At 41.7% G+C, this 18,639-nt stretch overlaps 1 protein-coding gene across 2 annotated transcripts; it reads left to right on the top strand.

The window, feature by feature from the left end:
- The first annotated feature begins 220 nt into the window (after nucleotides 1-220).
- On the top strand, nucleotides 221-18,572 carry LOC110512609 (phosphatidylserine lipase ABHD16A). 2 transcript variants are annotated; one of them, XM_021592890.2, is made up of 19 exons: nucleotides 221-380; nucleotides 787-843; nucleotides 2,722-2,788; nucleotides 3,083-3,169; nucleotides 3,512-3,597; nucleotides 3,787-3,860; nucleotides 4,061-4,171; nucleotides 6,522-6,636; nucleotides 8,237-8,338; nucleotides 8,433-8,496; nucleotides 8,708-8,757; nucleotides 9,117-9,240; nucleotides 9,460-9,564; nucleotides 9,794-9,857; nucleotides 13,951-14,007; nucleotides 14,115-14,177; nucleotides 15,905-16,080; nucleotides 16,507-16,553; nucleotides 16,940-18,572. In XM_021592890.2, exons 1-19 carry the CDS (start codon nucleotides 279-281, stop codon nucleotides 17,021-17,023), a joined length of 1,635 nt encoding a protein of 544 aa, XP_021448565.1. In that variant the 5' UTR covers nucleotides 221-278; the 3' UTR covers nucleotides 17,024-18,572. The 2 variants fall into 2 exon arrangements, with proteins under 2 accessions (XP_021448565.1, XP_021448570.1); XM_021592895.2 differs by lacking the exon at nucleotides 221-380 and adding an exon at nucleotides 393-620.
- The last annotated feature ends 67 nt before the right edge of the window (nucleotides 18,573-18,639 follow it).

The raw sequence follows: 18,639 nt of genomic DNA, 5'->3' as shown, positions 1-18,639 counted from the left end.
ACCCTCACAGGATCCTTCTGAGCCTGTGTTAAGTACCTGATTAGAATAGAAAACCATGCTGATTTAGTTTAATTAAAAATGTGTTCTTGATAGTTTGTATAGATGTATTTTTTCCCGCATTATTCACTTTTTTGGATATGTATTCTCTACCTGTACAGTAGGTGGCGGAATGCACATATAATTGTTGCTGGCGCTATTATACCGAAGAAGAAAACGGTTGCACTTTGTATGTCTGGAATTTACGTCCTGTGTCGGCTGCCGTAGCTACCAGAGGAAGAATGGCCGGCTGGATGTGGATCCGCTGCTTTTTGGGGCCTCATCTCCAGAGAGTGCACCGTTCACAGGGGGAGTCCCGAACCGAAGGAAGAGCAGGGAGGAGGGTAGGCTCACGGAAGATACCGTGCTTGTGTTTGTGACCGACCCAGGAAGAGATAGGAATGTAACTTTGGTCGACGCTAGCACTAGTTCGCGCTCCGGTCAGGAAGTGTTATTGAAACTGCTGTCAGTCACTGAATGACAGCGGTGACAATATGAATGTGTATGCATAGTTAACACATTTGGGAATGTTCAGCTAGATACCAAGAGAATCAAGTATAATGGCTATCTTTGCGTTGTTGCAGGTGAGCATGCTAGCAAGCACGTAACCTAAGTACTGTTAGCTATGCTAGGTAGCTAACGTTAGCTGTACTAGCTAGGCAGGGGGATCATTGCACTTATCCATAGCTGGCTTGGCAAGTCACCACGCATTTAGCAGCTAACTACTTTCCCCTTATCTTACAACCCCAGGGATGGACTTATCAACCCAAGAGCCTGGAGAAACACACTGACAGCATCCTCGGATGGGTCAGTATATACAGTGCCTTGCGAAAGTATTCGGCCCCCTTGAACTTTGCGACCTTTTGCCACATTTCAGGCTTCAAACATAAAGATATAAAACTGTATTTTTTTTGTGAAGAATCAACAACAAGTGGGACACAAACATGAAGTGGAACGACATTTATTGGATATTTCAAACTTTTTTAACAAATCAAAAACTGAAAAATTGGGCGTGCAAAATTATTCGGCCCCCTTAAGTTAATACTTTGTAGCGCCACCTTTTGCTGCGATTACAGCTGTAAGTCGCTTGGGGTATGTCACTATCAGTTTTGCACATCGAGAGACTGAAATGTTTTCCCATTCCTCCTTGCAAAACAGCTCGAGCTCAGTGGGGTTGGATGGAGAGCATTTGTGAACAGCAGTTTCAAGTTTTTTCCACAGATTCTCGATTGGATTCAGGTCTGGACTTTGACTTGGCAATTCTAACACCGGGATATGTTTATCTTTGAACCATTCCATTGTAGATTTTGCTTTATGTTTTGGATCATTGTCTTGTTGGAAGACAAATCTCCGTCCCAGTCTCAGGTCTTTTGCAGACTCAATCAGGTTTTCTTCCAGAATGGTCCTGTATTTGGCTCCATCCATCTTCCCATCAATTTTAACCATCTTCCCTGTCCCTGCTGAAGAAAAGCAGGCCCAAACCATGATGCTGCCACCACCATGTTTGACAGTGGGGATGGTGTGTTCAGCTGTGTTGCTTTTACGCCAAACATAACGTTTTGCATTGTTGCCAAAAAGTTCAATTTTGGTTTCATCTGACCAGAGCACCTTCTTCCACATGTTTGGTGTGTCTCCCAGGTGGCTTGTGGCAAACTTTAAACAACACTTTTTATGGATATCTTTAAGAAATGGCTTTCTTCTTGCCACTCTTCCATAAAGGCCAGATGTGCAATATACGACTGATTGTTGTCCTATGGACAGAGTCTCCCACCTCAGCTGTAGATCTCTGCAGTTCATCCAGAGTGATCATGGGCCTCTTGGCTGCATCTCTGATCAGTCTTCATCTTGTATGAGCTGAAAGTTTAGAGGGACGGCCAGGTCTTGGTAGATTTGCAGTGGTCTGATACTCCTTCCATTTCAATATTATTGCTTGCACAGTGCTCCTTGGGATGTTTAAAGCTTGGGAAATCTTTTTGTATCCAAATCCGGCTTTAAACTTCTTCACAACAGTATCTCGGACCTGCCTGGTGTGTTCCTTGTTCTTCATGATGCTTTTAACGGACCTCTGAGACTATCACAGTGCAGGTGCATTTATACGGAGACTTGATTACACACAGGTGGATTGTATTTATCATCATTAGTCATTTAGGTCAACGTTGGATCATTCAGAGATCCTCACTGAACTTCTTGAGAGAGTTTGCTGCACTGAAAGTAAAGGGGCTGAATAATTTTGCACGCCCAATTTTTCAGTTTTTGATTTGTTAAAAAAGTTTGAAATATCCAATAAATGTCGTTCCACTTCATGATTGTGTCCCACTTGTTGTTGATTCTTCACAAAAAAATACAGTTTTATATCTTTATGTTTGAAGCCTGAAATGTGGCAAAAGGTCGCAAAGTTCAAGGGGGCCAAATACTTTCGCAAGGCACTGTAACTAGCAAGTTACCACAAGTTGTAGTATCTAATTGTTGATTATGACTCTGTTTTGATTAGCTAGAGAATAAACTATATTTTACTATTACATGCAGTGGCCTGCACTGTAATACACAACCTTTGATCTTTGTTTTTGCATAAACTGAAGCCACAAGTAAAGACAAGTAGCACACTCACATAGCTATACAGGTAGCCTATACATTCTCATACTTTGTGTTGAGATGTAACTGTTCTCTTGTGTGTTCTCCCTCCAGGCGTCAGCTTTGTGGTCTCTGTCATACTACAGCTCCCCTCTCCTCCTCTGCTACCTTTACAGAAAAGGTAATGTGTGTGTGTGTTCACTCATTACGATATGAAAGGTAATAAAAATGACTCATGCAGTAGTAAAGCTCTTATTGGGTTTAACTATCAATACCACCCAGCTGTAGTGTAGTAGGTAAGTATTGGTACTGGCTAGTGGTGATATGGTTTGACGTAGGACATGTGTGCATGCTTGATTGCGAGTGAGTGCAAGAAAGGGGGAGCAAATGGGTATTACTAGCCTAATTGTTTGTGTGTGTGGTGTGCGTAGGCCTGTGTGGTGTGCGTAGGCCAAACTGTTGCTGTGTGTTTCAGGGTACATCTGCAGCAGTAAGCTGGTCCCAGTCAGTCAGTATGTGGGAACAGTAATGGTTTGTCTGCTGGGAGTTGCCTGTCTGAGAGGTGAGAACTTTACCCCTCTCTTTACTGAACTTGTATTGCTCTTCCTGGATTGGTCTGGTTTGAGAAATCCTCTGTGTTCAGTGGATTTTTTTTCTCCCCATAAAATATGTTAACATCTCAAAACCTAATTGTAGAGAATGTAGTGTCTGGTGTTCTTCATCTGCTACACGGACATTGGATTGTGTGTGACTAGTCTACCGGTAACTACGATTGCATTCCTGTGGGGTTACGATTTCACACACTGACTCCCTCACAAGGTGTGGATCTATCAGGTACACTAAGTACACCCCTGAGACTTTCTCTGGCACTCTCTGCTTCTCTCTCCCTTTCCCTCTCTCTCAGGTTGGGGACGGTGGAGGAACTCGGAGTATCAACAGTTCATCTCCATTCTGGAGGAAACCAGGAAGAACCACACGCCTAGCAACAAGGTAACACTGCTATGGCAACAGCTGGGCTGCGTCTCAAATGACACCGTACTCCCCATATGGTGTGTGATGTCTAACCAGTACCCTAAATGTCATTTGATAGTATTCTCAGGCCTGTTTTGCTAGTGGTTGTCAATCTTGAATTAAAGAAACATATTCTTCCTGATCACTAATTTTGAATGTTCTGTCTAGAAAAAACTGGCCTGCTATGATTTTGACTTCTCTCACTGGCCGGCAGACTTCAGCTGGGAAGAAGTTAGCAATCCGTGAGTTGTGTGTGTGTGTGTGTGTGTAATTTGCGTATTGATGTGAACCTTTTACATGTGTGTTAATTTTTACACTGTGATTGTATTTTTTTTGGTATGAAATACACAAGGTGGTACAGTAAATGTAAACAGGATGACTGTCTGGATTATGATTTGAGAGTAAGGCTCTATTTCCACTTGTTAAATGTCCCTACTAACAGGAAGCTGCTGTCCAAGACAGGAGTGTCTCTACTGAAGCCAGAGCCCAAACTGAGAGGGGCAGCAGACAGCGTGCTCAACTCTTTACGCACTCTACCATGCCACATCGTCAGGTATAGACAGACTACAATATCCACAATACACTGTACTCTACCAGGGCTTGACATTACAATGTTTAGCAACTTGCAGAACCGTTTAAAAAAAAAAAAAATGTAATACTTGTGCGAAGGCTTGTGCCCCCCCCCCCGAAAAAACCATGAGCCAAAAAGGTGACTGAAAATTGTGTTGTATGATGTAAAACATCCTTCATTACTATACATTATCTCCTGCTGTTGTGGCCTTGAACAAGGCACTTAACCCCCCCACAAGTAAAATACTGCACTGATAGGTTTCTGTTTAAAACACGTGGTCCGTCAACCCTCCATCTGGATAGCTAGCAGGTGTGCAGACTTTGGATCCAACCCTGCACAAATATCAAGGTCCTGTTGAGCAGCTGATAATTTTTTGCAATGTGGTGTGTTCGAGCATGGCTGGAGCAAAAGCCTGCACACCCAGTAGCTCTCCTGGAATCTCCTGGAGGATGGTTTGTCCACCCTGCAACATTACAATTACAACTAAATACTTTCTTTATACAATGATTCCCTCGTTAAATGAACCAGGGATCAAACGGCTAAGGTTGGTGAGGTAGCTAACTAAGATGTTTTATCTATTTGTAAGGTTAAAATATTCAGTGTTCAGGGAAGATGTTGACAACATTGGAGTTACTTGTCAATTAGGATCTTCTAAGAATATATATTTTTTACGTTGTTAGAATTATATGGCCAGTATTGAATAGAAGCGAATCCTAGCCAATTTTGAGGGCTTGAGAGACTCTATTACAACCGGAGTATGCCGCATTTGGTTTCATCAACTGCACCTGTATCAACTGTGTGTCCCCCATTTGCGGTTATACACATGTGCCAGTGGAAAGTTATTTTAGGACATTGGACATGTCAATGACATTAATACATGCTAAGTAGTTAACTAGCAAGATAGCCAATTCAAAACAGTGTAGTTTGGCTGGTTATCTAGTTAGTCTGTTGTATATCATTATTTTACCTGCTGCGCAAGTCTCTCTCTCCTCTGGCAACGGCCCACTGGTACACGCGCCCCACTGGCGCACACATCATTAGTTTTCCAGGATTTCCATTGCTGACCAAAAATGAGCTATAAGTGGGCAAATGACTCACTAACAAGCAATGAATATCAACAAATGTGCACATGCGGCTCGCTTTGATCTCAAACGCATCTCTCGACTGCCTGATTGAAAGACTACCTTGCCTGGCCTTCAATAATTCTACTCTGATGCACTCTGCATAGATTAGAACAGTGTGTAACACTGCGTCTGGAGGACACAGATCCAGTTCTGAATGGAGTACCCTCATTTATATTGGAATTAATTTAACTTGTCCATTCGGACAACTTAAATCAATATTCTTATTGTCCGTCATTTTCTTTTACTTGCCCTGGGCAAGCGGACAAGCATTAACGTCGACCCGTCTGCCATGCTACATTGTCAGGTATAAACAGACTAAAATACCCACAACACACTACTCTACCATGCCCTATTGTCAGGTACTAAACTACATTGAACAAAAATATAAATGCAACATTCAACAGTTTCAAAGAGTTACACTTTATATAAGGAAGTCAGTCAATTGAAATACACTATATTGAATTGAAATAAACTAAATACATTATATTCTACCACATCATCAGGTACTAAACTAAATGTACTATATTCTACCATACCACATAATCAGGTACTAAACTAAATGCACTATATTCTACCACATCGTCAGGTACTAAACTAAATGCACTATATTCTACCATACCACATAATCAGGTACTAAACTAAATGCACTATATTCTACCACATCATCAGGTACTAAACTAAATGTACTATATTCTACCATACCACATAATCAGGTACTAAACTAAATGCACTATATTCTACCACATCGTCAGGTACTAAACTAAATGCACTATATTCTACCATACCACATAATCAGGTACTAAACTAAATGCACTATATTCTACCATACCACATAATCAGGTACTAAATTAAATACACTATTCTACCACATAATCAAGTACTAAACTAAATGCACTATATTCTACCATACTACATAATCAGGTACTAAACTAAATGCACTATATTCTACCACATCGGGTACTAAACCAAATACACTAGATTCTACTGTGCCACATCGGTATAAACACTCCATAGACTACAATATACCACACTACCATGCAACATAGTCAGATATCGTACTACACGGGGCATAATGTAACTAACTACTGTTTCTATCACTGTCTCTCTGCGTCACACTGTTACAGCAGGCAGGCTTGGTATATTTGATTGATATTACATTACTGCCTGCTAGCCCACTGACTCGACCTCTTCTCTCCCCTCCCCTCTAGTTTTCTGATTGCCCACTCATTTGGAAGGAGGATGCTGTACCCTGGGTCTGTATTCCTACTGCAAAGGGCTATGAGACCCATGCTACAACAGGGCCAGGCTAGACTTATAGAAGAGGTGAGTCACCACACACACCCAACAGTAGGGTCAGGTTACATTCATTTACAATAGTTAATGTATTCATATACAGTGTATTCGGAAATATACAGACCCCTTTTCCCACATTTTGTTATAAATCTACACATAATGACGAAGCGAAAACAGATTTTTAGTATTCAGACCTTTTGCTATGAGACTCAAAATTGAGCTCTGGTGCATCCTGTTTCCATTAATCATCCTTGATGTTTCTACAACTTGATTGGAGTCCATCTGTGGTAAATTCAATTGATTGGACATGATTTGGAAATGCACAAACCTGTCTATATAAGGTCCCACAGTTGACAGTGCACATCGGAGCAAAAACAAAGAATTGTCTGTAGAGCTCTGAGACAGGATTTTGTAGAGAAACAGATCTGGGGAAGGGTACCAAAAAACAAAACATTTCTGCAGCATTGAAGGTCCCCAATAACACAGTGGCCTCCATCATTCTTAAATGGAAGAAGTTTGGAACCCCCAAGAGAAGGGCCTTGGTCAGGGAGGTGACCAAGAAACCAATGATCACTGAAATATCTCTAGAGTTCCTCTGTGGAGATGGGAGAACCTTCCAGAAGGACAACCATCTCTGCACACTATACCAATCAGGCCTTTCTGGTAGAGTGGCCAGACGGAAGCCACTCCTCAGCAAAAAGCACATGACAACCCGCTTGGATTTTCCAAAATGTACCTGAAGGACTCTCAGACCATGACAAGCAAGATTCTCTGGTCTGATCAAACCAGATTGAACACTTTGGCCTGAATGCCAAGCATCATGTATGGAGGAAATCGGGGACTATCCCAACGGTGAAGCATGGTGGTGGCATTATCATGCTGTGGGGATGTTTTTCAGCAGCAGGGCCTGGGATCGAGGGAAAGATGAAGGGAGCAAAGTACAGAGAGATCCTTGATGAAAACCTGCTCCAGAGTGCTGGAGCACTCAGAACCTCCGACTGGGATGACAGTTCACCTTTCAACAGGACAATGACCCTAAGCACACAGCCAAGACAACGCAGTAGTGGCTTTGGGACAAGTCTCTGAATGTCAGTGAGCGGGCCAGCCAGAGCCCAGACTTGAACCTGATCAAACATCTCTGGAGAGACCTAATAATAGCTGTGCAGCGACACTCCCCATCCAACCTGACAGATCTTGAGAGGATCTGCAGAGAAGAATGGGAGAAACTCTCCAAATACAGGTATGCCAAGATTGTAGTGTCATACCCAAGAAGACTGAAGGCTGTAATCTCTGCCAAAGGTGCGTCAACAAAGCACTGAGTAAAGGGTCTGAATATTTATGTAAATGTGATATTTCAGTTATTTATTTTTAGAAATTTGCAAACATTTCTAAAAACCTGTTTTTGCTTTGTCATTATGATGTATTGTCTGTAGGGGGAAAAAACGATTTAATCCATTTTTTAATCCAAAAAACGATTTAATCCAAGGCTGTAACAAAATGTGGAAAAAGTCAAGGGGTCTGAATACTTTCCGAATGCAATGTATGCAACCTTTCGCTTATAGACCTGCTTAACTTAAGTTTCTCTTCCGAGCCGTTTCTGTACCTCCCTCCCTCTCTTCTCTGTGTGCAGTGTGAGGGCCAGAGGAACAAGCTGGTGGCGTGTGATGGGAATGAGATTGATACCATGTTTGTGGACCGCAGGAGAGACGAAGGACAGCATGGACAGACTCTGGTAAAGACCTGCACAATGCTCTATGAACCATCAGAACTACATTACCCATGGTTCCATGTGAGGTCTGTAGTGTTTGCTGTATGTCCTGCTTTAGGTGATCTGCTGTGAGGGGAACGCAGGCTTCTATGAGGTGGGCTGTATGAACACTCCATTGGAAGGTAAGGAACCTCTGTGTCTGAGACTTTTTTTACACATTAGAAATACTTTATTTTTTAGTTCCTTCCTCTCATCTTACTTTACCATCCTTCCTTCCTTCCTCCCTCCCTTTGTGGTAAAGATCACTGTTCATACATGGTTGTTAACATATTCCCATAACCTGTTAAATTCAAACTAGAGCAGTATAAAACTATTTGTCTGTCTGTGTTGCAGGTGGATACTCAGTGCTTGGCTGGAACCACCCTGGCTTTGCAGGTAGCACGGTAAGCCTTAGTGTCCCTCGCTCGTCCCCCATCACGCTTTTGTATGAACTTACCAGCATATTTCAATGGCATTATTAGGCAAGTTTGTCTTATGTGGAAAGTCTGGTTTGTCTACACGGGTCATTCTTGGAGAATGTGGGAAGACACACAGGGTTGTGGGCTTGATTCCCACAGGGGACCAGCAAGTAAATGTAGGAAAATGTATCCACTCACTACTGTGAATTGATAAGAGCGCCTGCTAAATTACTAAAATGTCTGTTAGCAGCAGATTTGTTTCCGTCTCAAAATGTGCATTGACATGAAAGTAAATGTAAAACAACAACTCTTCATTCCCCAATCCACTCCCTTATTTCTCTCAGGGCGTACCGTTCCCCCAGAACGAGGCCAATGCCATGGATGTAGTGATCCAGTTTGCAGTGCACAAGCTGGGCTTCCAGCTCAGTGAAATAGTGGTGTATGCCTGGTCCATAGGGGGATTCACAGGTATGGACCCTACTGGTATATGCAGTTTGTCTGGCCCTAGTTTGTTGTGGAAATGAGTTGACCAATTTCACCAACATACTGTAAGCACCACTTTATTTCTCCCCCCTCATTTTCTCTCCATCTCATGCTTCTCTCACCCGCTCTCTCTCCATTCTTCTCCCTTCTCTCTCCTCTCCTCTCATACTTCCTTTTCTCTGTCTATATATTTCTCTCTCTTAGCCAGTTGGGCGGTGATGTCCTATCCAGAGATCCAAGCGCTGGTGTTGGATGCATCCTTTGATGACCTGCTGCCTCTGGCCCTCAAGGTCATGCCCGACAGCTGGAGTGAGTGTTGCGCAGGGGTCATAGGTCAAGGCGTGGAAAAGACCAATGATGTCATATAAACAGAAATGTATTATGTCTTTGGATGACACTTTTTTTCCTATTATGAGATATATTCTTTAAGAAGTGAATACTCACTCTGGATAAGAGCATCTCCTAAAGGCCTGAGGTGTGTCTATTTGTAAGGGCTTTGTTTGGTTCAGGATCTGACAATGAAAATTGTGTGTTTCAGGGCCGCTGGTGACACACACAGTCAGGCAGTACATGAACCTCAACAGTGCAGATCAGCTCTGCAAGTAAGTGCAACACTCTTTACTCACACAAACACTTTGTGTGTGTGTGTGACAGACACGAACATATCCATGGAAAATATGGGGTAAATCTATTTGAATTTAATCACTTTTTGACAGCATCCCATTTGATTTGAACAAAACTTTCCATATATTACCCATGGAAGAAGTGATCAGAAAGGGACTTTTTGGAACTGAATGCTAAAATATTCAGGAGAATAAAGTTGACCTATTTTGCATACCCCACCATACCATCAGATAGCCATGTCTTCATCACAGGAAAAGGTAAACAGTTGAGTTCGATATCAATTAAAAGCATAAAAACAGGGTTGTCAAACTATTGTATAAATTCTAGATGTTTTTAAGTTATTACACTTTTTAAGTTACTACTCTGCTAGAGAGTTCGTGTTCTAGCTCGGTAGCCATCTCCATCTGGCTAACGTTAGCCACTCCTCATGCTATTCAGACTTTGTGGCTGTGTTATCTAGTGGGAACCCGTTACCATGGCAGGCTCTGGTGATTTCTTGCCTTGGGCTCAAAACCAAAACAACTCCTACCTGCTTGCTCTAATTGTGAAGTACCGTGTCTGTTGTACTTTTTATTTTGTAAACTTTTCACCGTGTTCTGTGAAGTAAGCTACGGGAGTTTTGTAACTTTTTCCACATTGGCTTAGTGCAAGCGCACTAGCTGACTGATATGGAATCTAACGTTATCTATTTTGGATTTCGCCCTGGTGAAGCTCCCACCTCCCCTTAGCTTTGTAGCTAACTCAGCCGGCACTCTTACCATCGGATGGGTCACAACCATCAAGTTTCTAATCTGTGGTTATGTTTTAGTTTTGCTCTAGCTGGTCTCCAGTAGTTGGGCTCTAGCTTGCTGACCATAACCATGGTGGTTGGCTAGGCTAATGGCTAGTTGGCTAAATAGCAAATTATAGCTGGTTGGCGTTATGTAGTTTCAAACGGTTGTTCTACTTTCATGTAGCTGTAAGCTAGGTGTTGGTATCAACTGGTTTACTCATACAGTGCTAACGTAATGTTAGCAGGCAGATAGGGCTAAGAGTGATGATGATGATTGGGGGAATCAATAGTTACATTTTGAGGGAAAAAAAGTTTTTACAATGAATTGTTTTGACAAAGTTGCAATATTTTTGCGTTAGTTGGCTGTATCTGCACCAAAACTCCAGTATTTTTCCTTCACAGCTTGTTTTCCACATTATTTTTTTAAATATGGAGACAATTTAGTTATCACTATTTCCATGACTGATCACATTTCGTTTTCTCATGGCTCTCTTGTACCTCTGCAGCAGACATATGGTGAGCAATATGTTTGGAACATCGAATCGCAATACATATCGGCACCTAAGTATCTTTATATAATAGGGAGTAGGCTGTCTTCCCGGGTCCTCCAAATTACATCACACTCCGGAAAAACATTTTCCTTCATGACTTCAGCATTCTTCGGAACACTGATCGGTTTTATGTAATAACTTCAACAATAGAGAAGTGAGGTGTAAATTTGAATTGGGACTTTTGATGTGTATTCTAATGCAAATCCAGCTACCTTTTAATCTCAATGATCAATTAGCTTAGACCCTATTTTACATAGATATTTTTGTGTTGTGTCAGCCATCAGTTGAAACACAACATGCTCTTGAATACAGGGTGGGTGTCATTTTAATCATAATAATATAATTAATAGGATGGACCTATCCCTTCAGACCACTGCAATTTAGCTGTTACACCGTTGACATTTTAACTTCTAATTACTACCACAGATGGCCCACCGTTGAATGTTAACATTAATGGTCATACATATTCTATTATCTATATTTCTATAGGTTTTCTATGGAGGATTGACAGTCATTTAAAACAGATATTCCCATTCAAGTCAACATTCTGTGTGGACCAACAACCGTCTTTGTGGTACCATTTGAAAGTTGACATTTCCATTGTATTCACTTTTTTGTGTGTGCATTTAACAGCCAAAACATGACACCAACCCTGCATTCTTGTGTTGCATGTTATGCTTATAAGGTACGAGGGGGTGTGGTAATATACCACGGCTAAGGGCTGTTCTTATGCACGACATAACGCTGAGTGTCTGACACAGCCCTTAGCTGTGGTATATTAGACAGGTGCCATATTGCTATTTTAAACAGGTTACCAACGTAATTAGAGCAGTAAAAATAAATGTTTAGTCTTACCCATGGTAGTCAGCCGATCAGCATCAGGCCCTGACCCACCCAGTTTATAATGAAACTTCGGTACTTTTTCAATACTAGAACATGAAAAAATGGTTTGGTACTAGAATTTGTTACATTCAGTACTTCTGTCAAATCTGACTCGCGGTTCAGCGCAGCTAATGCAATGGCACGTCTCTCCCAAGGATGATCTATTGCCTCAGCGAACTGAATGGTGTGCTAATACGGCTTCGACGGGCCGTCCCCCTCCCCTCTCTTGTGACACAGCGCGCAGTTTTATCAAATAAGCTACTTCTATGCAAATGTTGTTGATCAGTACAATAAAATAAGTCCCAAATGGGAGGGAAAATGTGTCATCTGTAGCCCCATGAAATCAGCCAAAACAAGCTCAACTCAATGCATGCACTCACTCCTATTAAATATGCATACACCTGTATTGTGTACAAAACATTAGGAACACCTGCTCTTTCCATGAGTGACCAGGTGAAAGCTATGATTCCTTATTGATGTCACTTGTTAAATCCACTTCAATCAGTGTAGATGAAAGGTAGGAGACAGGTTAAAGAAGGATTTTTAAGCCTTGAGACATGGATTGTGTATGTGTGCCATTCAGAGGGTGAATGGGAAAGACAAAAGATTGAACTTCCTTTGAACGGGGTATGGTAGTAGGTGCCAGGTGCACCGGTTTGAGTGTGTCAAGAACTGCAACACGGCTGGGTTTTTCCATGCTCAACAGTTTCCCGTGTGTGTCAAGAATGGTCCACCACACAAAGGACATCCAGCCAACTTGAAACAACTGTGGGAAGCATTGGAATCAACACAGGCCAGCATCCCTGTGGAACAATTTCGATACCTTATAGAGTCCATGCCCTGATGAATTGAGTCTGTTCTGAGGGGAAACGGGGGGGATAACTCAATATTAGGAAGGTGTTCTTACTGTTTTGGACACTGTGTATAGGCTACAACTTGATTTACCCAGTTTATCAATAGAGATTAACCATTCAAATAAATTACCGTTATGTAAATAGATGCGTAAAAACCAAGTAAAATGGAATGCTATGTATGGATTAATTCCTCAATTATACACTCTCTGAAAAATGCTGTTGTAAAAACATTCAAATCTAATGATATTGAATTTAAAAGATGCCCAACGATTGAACAGAGCAGTCAGTAGCTGAGTTTGTCTGGATCAAGTGCCATTCTGTGACCGGCTAACATTCATTTGGTTGGTGTTGAGAATCGTGATACTAGTCCTGGTATCTGTATTGAAGTCAAAATTCTGGTATCGTGACCACTACTGTATTTGAGCATATTGTCTCAACCGGGCACAACAATTTTTTGTATTTTTTTGTATTAATTCATTTAACCTTTTATTTAACTAGGCAAGTCAGTTAAGAACAAATTCTTATTTACAATGATGGCCTACCCTGGGCAGACCTGGACGATGCTGGGCCAATTGTGCGATGCCCTATGGGACTCCCAATCACGGACGGATGTGATGCAGCCTGGAACATCAGATGTAAAGTAGGGTATAAGCTACAACATATGCAAATATGAAGAACAAAAGAGTACACGTTTTTAGACAATTGTGTTTAAGGTTAAAATGACAATAAAAGAGTTGGATAAAGCTTTCAATTGATTACAGCTGTATCTTTTCCAGTGATGAAGACATCTGATGGTATGGTGGGATATGCAAAATAGGTCAACTTTGAGCACCTTTTATCTCCTGAATATTTTGGCATTCAGGTCCAAAAGGACCATTTCTGAGCACTTCTACAATGGGCAAATGTGTATGGGAGGTTTTGTTGAAATCAAAAGGGGTGCTGTTTACCCTAAGGGAAGATGGGAGGTTCTGACTATTTTATGACCCTATAACACTCAAGAGTTCTTCCTTAGGTACCAGGGACCAGTGCTTCTGATCAGAAGAACCAAAGATGAGATCATTACCACCACGTGAGTCTATGAAGGCATGAAAAAAGACTTAGAGCCCGTTCAGATTACCTCGATTTACCAGCGCATAGCAAGTAGTGGCTGGTTTCACTGACTGACTGTTGTTTCAGGGGTCCAGAAGACATCATGTCCAACAGAGGAAACAACCTCCTGCTCAAACTTCTGCAGTTCAGGTTGGTTCTCTGTCTCGAAGACCTCACATAGGCTGTGTATGTCTGTACACTACAGACTTGATTATCCACAACCTCACACAGACATCTGTGTTGCCTTGTACTATATACAGTTGAAGTTGGAAGTTTACATACACCTCAGCCAAATACATTTAAACTCAGTTTTTCACAATTCCTGACATTTAATCCTAGTAAAAATTCCCTGTCTTAGGATCACCACTTTATTTTAAGAATGTGACATGTCAGAATAATAGTGATTTATTTCACCTTTCATCACATTCCCAGTGGGTCAGAAGTTTACATACACTCAATTAGTATTTGGTAGCGTTACCTTTAAATTGTTTAGCTTGGGTCAAACGTTCCGGGTAGCCTTCCACAAGCTTCCCACAATAAGTAGTGTGAATTTTGGCCCATTCCTCTTGACAGAGCTGGTGTAACTGAGTCAGGTTTCTAGGCCTCCTTGCTCGCACATGCTTTTTCAGTTCTGCCCAAAAATGTTCTATGGGATTGAGGTCAGGGTGTTGTGATGGCCACTCCAATACCTTGACATTGTTGTCCTTAAACCATTTTGCCACAACTTTGGAAGTATGCTTGGGGTCATTGTCCATTTGGAAGATCCATTTGCGACCAAGCTTTAACTTCCTGACTTATGTCTTGATGTTGCTTCAATATATCTACATAATTTTCCATCCTCATGATGCCATCTATTTTGTGAAGTGCACCAGTCCCTCCTGCAGCAAAGCACCCCCACAACATGATGCTGCCACCCCCGTGCTTCACGGTTGGGATAGTGTTCTTCGGCTTGCAAGCCTCCCCCTTTTCCCTCCAAACATAACGATGGTCATTATGGCCAAACAGCTCTATTTTGTTTCATCAGACCAGAGGACATTTCTCCAAAAAGTACGATCTTTAGCCCTATGTGCAGTTGCAAACTGTAGTCTGGCTTTTTTAATGAGGTTTCGGACCAGTGGCTTCTTCCTTGCTTAGCGGCCTTTCAGGTTATGTCGATATAGGACTTGTTTTACTGTGGATAGATACTTTTATACCGGTTTCCTCCAGCATCTTCACAAGGTCCTTGGCTGCTGTTCTGGAATTGATAGCACTTTTTGCACCAAAGTACGTTCATCTCTAGGAGACAGAACGCGTCTAATTTCTGAGCGGTATGACGGCTGCGTGGTCCCATGGTGTTTATACGTGCGTACCTTCAGGTGTTTGGAAATTGCTCCCAAGGATGAACCAGACTTTTTTTTTGTGAATTTCTTTTGATTTTCCCATGATGTTAAGCAAAAAGGCACTGAGTTTGAAGGTAGGACTTGAAATACATCCACGGGTACATCTCCAATTGACTCAAATGATGTCAATTAGCCTATCAGGAGCTTCTAAAGCCATGACATCATTTTATGGAATTTTCCAAGCTGTTTAAAGGCACAGTCAACTTAGTGTATATAAACTTCTGACCCAGTGGAATTGTGATACAGTGAATTATAAGTGAAATAATCTGTCTGCAAACAATTGTTGGAAAAATTACTTGTCATGCACAAAGTAGATGTCCTAACCAACTTGACAAAACTATAGTTTGTGAACAAGAAATTTGTGGAGTGGTTGAAAAATGAGTTTTAATGACTCCAACCTAAGTGTATGTAAACTTCTGACTTCAACTGTATACATAATATACTAGGAACAGAGTGAGCACTGTTTGTTTTAAACCCTTTCTGATGTCATATCTTCAGGTACCCCCAGGTGATGACAGATGATGGAGTCAGGGCCATCAGAGCATGGCTGGCAGCCTCCAACCACGTAGAAGAGGCAGCGGTGTACAGTAGCTATGAGGTGGATGATGACTGGTGTGTGTCTGTTCTGCAGTCGTATAAGACGGAGAGAGATGTTTTCTTCCCCTGGAGCGTTGGTAAGACTGCTCCTCAAATGACAACCCCATTACAACCGTTTGATTTAGATTAGAATCTCCCTAGATTAACTACTTGATGTTGGATTTTATTTTGGTCTTTGTTTACTGCCTCTTAGACACTACTCTCTGCCAGAGGTGGAGAAAGTAAAAGCTATACATCAAATTCCTTATATTTAGCTAACCAGACAGCACAATTAACAACAACTTAAGTAGTATTTTCACACCACTGCTCTCTGCTGAGATTGTGAATCCATATTTTTTTATTTTATTTAACAAGGCAAGTTTGTTAAGAACAAATTATTATTTACAATGGCGGCCTACCAAAAGGCCCATGGGGGATGGGATTAAAAATATAGGACAAAACAGACAAGATAGAGGCCTATATAAACACTTGTGGTTTTAAGCTTTTCCTGCCTGTTTTGTCAGGTGAGGACATGACACTGGAGGGAAGACGGCAACTGGCTCTTTTCCTGGTGAGAAACTGCTTCTTTCAACTTCCGTTGTTCCTCCTCTCTACAACATGACTTGCGTTCTATCCCCCTCCATCAGTGCCTTTCATCTTGTCTCCTTCACCCCCCCAATGCTGAAGAACACTTGAGGTTTCCATAATAACTAGATCACCTGTGCAATGTATTTCTATTGGCTCTGTGGTTTAAGTAATTTACTACAGCAAATGCTGCTACATTGGTTCTGTGGTGGGCTAATGCCTGTTAAGTACATCTGATTCCCTTTATATGGAAATGGTAAGGAGGTGAGTGGGCTTCCATTAAAGTCAGAAATCTACAGATTTCCATTGGGAATGTTCTCTCGTTCATTGTTTTCCCTCCCATCTCCATCACTTGTTCCCTCCCTTTCTCAGGCACGGAAGTACATGCGGAACTTCGACTCAACTCACTGCACTCCTCTCCCCTACTCTGAATTCACTGCCCCTTGGAGACTGTAGAAAGAGGGTTGAAGGATGGATAGAAACGAGAAGCAAAGAGCCTGGCGGGGACCAACCAATCAGAGGTTTACAGCGCATGGATTGAATGTATCTATGGGAGGTGTACAAGGCAGCTAGACCCAGTCGGTATTGGAATGTTGCGACCCTGCCCACCTGGCTCATAGCAAAACCTTGGCATTTGTCTACTTGTTTTAATCAATTACAAAATGTACATGTCTAAAGATTACTGCTCCCTAGCAAAACGTAATATTGCCTCATGCCCCTTTATGATGCTAGCGTCCGACCGGAACATCAAGCTAGTCAAGACCAACGCTATACAGCTACAAATAGTGAGTGGAGTTCCAAACGAACTGTGCTAAACAAGTTAAGTCTTACCTGTGATAGTGCTTTCCCACGCCAAATAGCCTGAAGCCACAGGGCTCTTCCTCGACATGGGAGAATTGCGAACAGTAGGTTGTGATTTGACCTGGCTACATGTACAATTGAACACAGCAGCTTTTTAGCATGTTTTATTTCTGTACAAAACAAAAATAAACAAAGTTGGCTCTTTTACAATGTGGGCGTGGTCTAAGGGAATTCCTTATCGTCTGAGTATAATACCCTGACTTCACCGCTCGCGTCGCAAAATAAATCTAGAGATCTATATTATTCAATTGTTGCCGAGAAGTTACACAACAGGACCCAAACTGTCTGCCATCGTGCATAAATATATATTTAAGCCTAGAAGGAGAGATGACTCGAAACGATTCTATTGACCGTTTTGTGTGGATTAGTTGTCAAGGACCATTTCAGGTCAAATGTTTATGAATTGCCATTAATGCTTTTCGACCTGTCCCCAAATTAATGTAATTGGTTGTTTGTTTTGATATTTTAACCTGTGTGTCGTGATCGCGTTTGTGGGGGGACAAAATAAATGTATGCATGTTGGCGCACTCATGCAGCTGGTTTGGGTTCCGTGTTGCAATGGCTTTGTTCATATTTATAAACTGGGGGGTTCCAGCCCTGAATGCTGATCGGCTGATAGCCGTGGTATATCAGACCATATACTACGTTTATTTTTACTGCTCTAATTACGTTGGGTGTTGTGATATGGCCAATACCACAGCTAAGGGCTGTATCCCGGAACTCTGCGTTGCATCGTACAAAAGAACAGCCCCAAACCGTATACCACACCCCCTCAGGCCTTATTGCTTAAATATACACTGCCGTCCTCGAGAACTAGATATTTAAAATGCCTCCCATGAAGTAACTATTGATTAGATTTAAAAAAAGTCTCTATCCTATTGCCTTTGACTACACTACTACAAGGAAGGAAAGATGCATCTTAAAGGAATGAGGTCTTCTCTCCCTCTGGCTGCATTTAAAAAAGAGTTATTCCAAATAAATTGTCTTTGATAGCCTCAGATTAAGCCTAGACACACAGATCTACTTTTTACAAATATAGCCAGGCCATCCTCACTTTAAAGCGCTACATTTTGTTGTTCACTCATTATGAACAAAGCTGTATCCTGATAATGCTCAATAAAATGTTGACATTTTATTTATGAAACTGATCTTACATGTTTTTTTCCCCTGACCATAACTCAAAGTTCCAGGCCTTGAGGTTTTCCAGGTCA

Source organism: Oncorhynchus mykiss, chromosome 3, assembly GCF_013265735.2.
Source record: "Oncorhynchus mykiss isolate Arlee chromosome 3, USDA_OmykA_1.1, whole genome shotgun sequence".
Taxonomy (NCBI): Eukaryota; Metazoa; Chordata; class Actinopteri; order Salmoniformes; family Salmonidae; genus Oncorhynchus; species Oncorhynchus mykiss.
Note: the sequence above shows the minus strand (reverse complement) of the source record. Positions and strands in the feature narration are given on the sequence as shown.